The sequence below is a fragment of the Cyphomyrmex costatus genome, unplaced genomic scaffold (assembly GCF_001594065.2).
Source record: "Cyphomyrmex costatus isolate MS0001 unplaced genomic scaffold, Ccosl1.0 scaffold614, whole genome shotgun sequence".
NCBI lineage: Eukaryota > Metazoa > Arthropoda > Insecta > Hymenoptera > Formicidae > Cyphomyrmex > Cyphomyrmex costatus.
The window spans coordinates 12,659-19,306 of NW_017280172.1; the positions used below are offsets into that span (position 1 = coordinate 12,659).

Consider the following 6,648-nt stretch of genomic DNA (forward strand, 5'->3'; position numbering starts at 1 on the left):
TGTTTCATCAACAGAAAAGAAGACTGGGATGACTTAATTGAAAGAGCAAATTTCTCTTATAACACATCAGTACATGAAGGTACCGGATTCACTCCTCATGAATTAATATTTGGTACACCTGCACGCACTCCATCGGGAATTAACCGCGAACGAGAACCAGACACTTATAATCATTATTTACTAGATTTATTTATCGAAATTTCTGACATTCAACAACTAGCTATGTACGCGCTATGCACGTTTACACTTTTGTATTTTCGCTCGCTTTGCCACGCTCCCTCCTTCTGAAAAGAGCGCTACCTGCGTTCCCCTTCTCCTCCGCGTTCGCTTATCAGCGTTCGTTTCTGCGTTCGTTTGCGTTCGTTCGCTTCCGTATCTGTTCGTTCGCCACTTCCGTCTTCTTCTTCCTAGTTCGTTTTCGTCCAAGCATGCAGCAGCATGATTTTTCTTTACGCTTATTATATAGTCGTTTAAGTTTGCACTAGTTCACCTTCTGTGTTCTACGCTTGTCAAGCATGCACATGCATGAGTTTAATAAGAATAAATAAGTATCATTATCAACTATGTTTTCGTGTTGCTTCTTGCCAACACTGGTCCTTCGAGCATTATCACACGCTGCATCAAGCATAGCCAATTAATACTTGAGCCACAAGGCTTTCATAAGAGAAAATAGCGCTACACATAGCGCATAGAGGCACAAGCCCGCACATTTGGTCCTTCGAGCCGGATACAGGATAACAAGGAATCCGTCCCAGCGATACAGAGGGTATAACCTGAAATTCATTCAAATTCTCATTCGAGCGTGCTCATAAGCAACAAGCACAAGCATAAGTAATCTTCAGGTAAGATTGTTTCATTCACTCAAGGTAAGATAGCCATATTGCATGCGTCTTCACATTTGACCGCCATATTGGCTTTTCATTTCTCGAAACTTCGTTACACATACGTTCTCACATATACGTATATCTTCATATGCACACGCATGCGCTTCCTTTCACAATAAAGGGCATTATTCTCAATTCACTAACGATAACGTAAGAATCATAAGCATGGATTCGATATCATTGACCGAGGCCAAAACTAAACGCACAGCCGCAAAGGCTTCTCTAACCCGACACAAGTCTGCCATAGAAAGCTTTGACGCGAATCATGGATCGCGCCATGACATTATTGAACGCAAAAAAAGAATATTGGAATTATGGAATCTTTTCGACGTAGTACAATCGCGAATAGAGGTTCTTGAGAATGAAGAAGATTTATCTTCTCAAGATTTAGATCTATTAAACGCTCAACATGAGCAACACCGAGCAAGCTTCGAATCAACATACTTTAGCGTAATCTCACGCTGTGAATCCTTACTTGAGCATTTTGATCAACATAACATTAGGCTTTCTTCGGGATCTTTTAGCACGCCAGGCGCTAATTCGTCTGCCCGCAGGGAAGCGCATGTTAAGTTACCTAAAATCGAGCTTCCAGTGTTTTCAGGTTCCTACGAGGATTGGTATTCTTACCATGATATGTTTGAACAATTAATCCACAACAACCAAAATTTATCCGAGATAGAGAAATTCCATTATTTGCGATCTTCCCTCAAGGACAAGGCCGCTGAAATAATAAAGTCAATTGAAACTACCACCGACAATTATAAGGATGCCTGGAACGCTATTAAGGAACGATTTGACAACAAACGGTGGATATTACAAAGGCACATCAAGGCCATTTTCGAAATTGCTCCAGTAACGAAAGAAAATCATGCTCAGTTACGTGAATTATTAGATACAATTTTAAAACATTTGCGCGCTCTCAAAGCCATGGGAAGACCCACAGATACTTGGGACGATTTAATCGTTCATCTTATAATTTCGAAACTTGATACGGTTACTACCAAGGCTTGGGAAACAAGCATTCCTGATATGGAAATTCCCACACTAAAATCACTGACTGATTTTCTTTCAAAACGTTGCATCGCGCTTGAAGCAATTTCTAGCAAATCCTCAATCAATCAATTTGCAAAGGCAAAGAATTGTTCGGTTTCTAATCTCGCGACTTCTAATTTATCTTGTCCTAAATGTAAGGAAAATCATCCGCTTTACTATTGTGAAACGTTTCTCAAATTACCAGTAGAAAGCAGAATCGCCTTTGCAAAGAAGGTTCATTTATGTCTAAACTGTTTGAGATCTAATTCTCATCAAGCTAAAAATTGCACTTCAAGCTCTTGTCGCAAATGTAAAGGTCAACACAATACACTTTTACATTTGTCAAAGACAACAGACGCTAACGAGTCGTCTAATGCGAAAACAGCTGTGACTTCCGATACAGAAATTTCTGCGAAGCCAGTCGCAACACAATGTTTATCTACTTATCAATCTCTAGGAATTATATTATCAACAGCCATTATTCATGTATTTGACTGTAATAATCACATCCATTCGTGTCGTGTATTGTTAGACAGCGGATCACAAATGAATTTCATTACGCAGAGTCTTGCCGACAAATTGTACCTCAATAAAAGGCAAATAGAGATATCTATTTCAGGTGTAACTAATGCTAACATTCGAGCCAATCAAGCGACAGTCGTTCACATAAAATCGCGGTTCAACAATTTTAGCGAGAGGATAGAATGCGTTGTTTTGCCAAAAATTACTCAACAATTGCCTCAAAAATTCATTTCCAAACAGAATATAACTATACCAAATAATTTAAAATTGGCCGATCCTGATTTTAATGTTCCCGCTGACATTGACATGCTAATCGGCGCTGAGATATTTTGGAAGCTCATTTGCGCAGGTCAAATTAAACCTTCTAGAAATAAACCAACACTGCAGAAAACTCTCTTGGGATGGATTTTATCTGGTCCGACATCAAGTATTCCTAGTAACTCCAGTTCTTCAATCATCAGTTGTTTAGCTGTAACAGAAGACTTAAATCATGCTCTCAGTCGTTTCTGGGAATTGGATCATTCGATATCCGCTTCAACTCTTTCTCCAGAGCACCAATCTTGCGAGAATCTATTCAAGGACACTGTCAAACGCAACAGCGATGGACGCTTCGTGGTCCAGCTACCGATCATACCTAACAAGCTATCTGAACTCGGTGAATCAAGGGAAATAGCCACTCGCCGCTTCAAATGTTTAGAGAAACGCTTTGTTACCTCTCCTAAATTACATGCAGAATACAAAGAATTTATACAAGAATACATACAACTTGGTCATATGCGTGAGGTCACTCACATTACAAATAATGACAGCCAAACATATTACCTACCGCATCATGCCGTATACAAAGAAACGAGTACTTCTACCAAACTAAGAGTGGTTTTTGATGGTTCTTGCAAAACAACCACTGGAATCTCGTTAAATGATGCATTATTGGTAGGCCCCACTATACAAGATGATCTGCTTTCAATATTAATAAGATTTCGTATGTACAGATATGTCATGACTGCAGATGTGGCAAAGATGTACAGACAAGTTTTAATCGATCCGAATCAAACCTCTCTGCAACGCATTCTTTGGCGTGACTCTTCGGATCAACCCATTCAAACATTCGAGCTTCTGACCGTCACGTACGGTACAGCATCTGCTGCCTTCCTAGCCATTAGATCGCTCAGGAAATTAGCTGAGGATAACTCTGAGAAGTATCCCGTTGGATCCGGGACAGTTTTAAACGACTTTTATGTTGATGACTTGGTCACCGGCGCTGACAATTTACAAGATGCCTCCTCCATCAAGATTCAGACAAGGCAATTGCTTCTTGAAGGTGGTTTCGAGCTACGCAAATGGTTCTCTAATGTACCTGATCTTCAAGACGATCAACTTTCCAATCCTGAAAAGGAATTCGTACTATCTTCCGACAAGGAATGCGAAACAAGGACACTGGGTCTTGTGTGGAACTGCACCCATGATCACTTCCAATTTTCTAGTATCTCCTGTCTGCCACCTTTGGCTACGCCTACCAAAAGGCAAGTACTATCAAGAGTCGCTTTGGTTTTTGATCCTCTCGGACTTTTTGGACCTGCGACTGTCATTGCTAAAATCATTATTCAACAACTCTGGCTCCTCAAGATTGGCTGGGATGAAGCTCTTCCCTTGGATTCAACCACTAAATGGAAACGCTACGAGCGTGAGTTGCCAATTTTGAGAGACATGACTATTTCACGACGCGCTATCGCGCTAAGTGAACATATCAACTTAGAGCTCCATGGCTTCTCTGACGCCAGTGAACGAGCTTATGGCGCGTGCATCTATTTACGTGCCACTGATGCTCACGGAAACATTTCAATTAGATTGCTCTGCTCTAAAAACCGTGTAGCTCCACTCAAGAGTTTATCAATTCCGCGCTTGGAATTATGCGCAGCCCTCTTGTTGGCTCAGATCACCGACAAGATTTTGAAACGTATTACTCACAAATTTACATCTATTTATCTGTGGACCGACTCCACCGTAGTTTTAGCCTGGCTGCAATCATCTAGTCGTACATGGTCGACATTTGTCTCCAATCGTGTTGGCGATATCCAACAATTAACCACTATACAAGACTGGCATCATGTATCCAGTCAGGACAATCCAGCTGATCTTTTATCCAGAGGCATATCTCCGGCTGCATTGCCACATGCGCATCTTTGGTGGTCGGGGCCCGCTTGGCTGAAACTTGACAAGGGGCAATGGCCTCAATTTCCATTCACTATCAACAAACGAGATATACCTGAATACAAATCTTCTGCTATCACATCAGCTACTGCTACGCTGCCATACTTTGATATTTTCGAGCGTTTCTCAAGTTTCATGAAACTTGTTCGAATCGCAGCATACATCTTTAGATTTTTCAACAAATTAAAACAAAGAATCAAGCCTGATCAGGAGCTACAATCTGCTAACAATAAAACTCTTGTCATAACTCCTGATGAAACGGACCACGCCATCAAGATTTTGTTGAAAATAGTTCAAAGACTGCATTTTCCTAAGGAATTGGACTCGCTTTCCAGACAACAAAATCTTAACAAAAATAGCCCAATCGTACGATTAAATCCGTTTATCGATGCAGCAGGAATTCTGAGAGTAGGAGGTCGACTCAAATTATCGCATCTCCCGTACAATGCCAAATATCCAGCTCTATTGCCTGGAAATCATCCGTTTTCTCGTCTCATCATCATACACGAGCACGAGAAACACTTTCATGCAGGGCCCCACGCCACGTTATCTGCTGTTCGACAAAATTATTGGCTCATAGCTGCAAGGGACGTTGTACGACAAATTACTCGCAAATGCATTGTTTGCTTTCGAAGCTCACCTAAGATGGCATCCACGCTAATGGGGAACCTTCCCGAATCCAGGATCACAATTCCCGAGCGTCCTTTCGAAAATTGCGGAGTCGACTACGCGGGTCCTCTCTACTATAAAGAAGGCTTAAGAAAAACTTCTAAGCTATTAAAATGTTATATTGCAATATTTGTTTGCTTCGCCTCAACAGCTGTTCACATTGAACTAGCAACTGATTTATCCACTAAAGCATTTCTTAATGTTTTAAAGCGTTTTATTTCTAGACGAGGATGCCCAACTATCATTCATTCGGATAATGGCTTAAATTTCAAAGGAGCTCAAAGAGAATTAAACGAGCTAGCCGCATTGTTCAAAAATCAAGAAAGCCATCAACAGATTATTAACTACGTGTCCTCTAAAGGAATCAGATGGCGCTTCATACCCCCTAGAGCGCCCCATCATGGTGGACTATGGGAAGCTGCCGTCAAGGGAGCCAAACGTCATCTCTATCGAGTTACTAGAGAGGCGCATCTAAGATACGAGGAGCTAGAAACACTAGTTATCCAAATTGAAGCGATTCTTAATTCGCGTCCTCTCACACCCGTTTCATCTGACGTGGCCGACCTTACGCCACTTACTCCAGGTCACTTCGTAATCGGAGCACCATTGACATCGTACCCTGAACCATCATTGGAAAGAATCCCGATTACTAGGCTCTCTCGTTGGCAACGGGTGGAGCAAATACGTCAACACTTTTGGCAAAGATGGTCAAAGGAATATCTGCATTATTGCCAGCAGCGAAATAAGTGGACAATTAAGGAAAATCCATTACATATCGGACAGATGGTCCTTCTAAGAGAGGATTCTGCTTCGCCTCTTTCTTGGCCTCTCGCTAGAATCGTCGAATTACATCCCGGTAATGACAACATTGTTCGTACAGTCACAATTCGCACATCGTCTGGCATTTATAAGCGTCCCATTACACGATTATGCGTTCTTCCCTTTGACAGTAACTAAGCTCGTATCATTTCATTAATCTACACTATTATTTTGTACTTTTGAATTGCGTAAACATAACATTATTTGTTGAAAGCCGAAGCTTTCAAGGGCGGCGGTTTGTACGCGCTATGCACGTTTACACTTTTGTATTTTCGCTCGCTTTGCCACGCTCCCTCCTTCTGAAAAGAGCGCTACCTGCGTTCCCCTTCTCCTCCGCGTTCGCTTATCAGCGTTCGTTTCTGCGTTCGTTTGCGTTCGTTCGCTTCCGTATCTGTTCGTTCGCCACTTCCGTCTTCTTCTTCCTAGTTCGTTTTCGTCCAAGCATGCAGCAGCATGATTTTTCTTTACGCTTATTATATAGTCGTTTAAGTTTGCACTAGTTCACCTTCTG

General features: G+C 41.6%; 1 protein-coding gene across 1 annotated transcript; it reads left to right on the forward strand.

Annotated features, from left to right (window-relative positions):
- Positions 1-1,049: 1,049 nt before the first annotated feature.
- Positions 1,050-6,275, forward strand: LOC108779784 (uncharacterized). Its single transcript, XM_018547290.1, has one exon. The coding sequence runs from the start codon at positions 1,050-1,052 to the stop codon at positions 6,273-6,275; it is 5,226 nt and encodes a 1,741-aa protein (XP_018402792.1).
- Positions 6,276-6,648: the final 373 nt, after the last annotated feature.

What these genes read in the sequence shown, in the direction of transcription:
- LOC108779784 (XM_018547290.1), top strand. Translation starts at nt 1,050, where the DNA reads ATGGATTCGATATCATTGACCGAGGCCAAAACTAAACGCACAGCCGCA.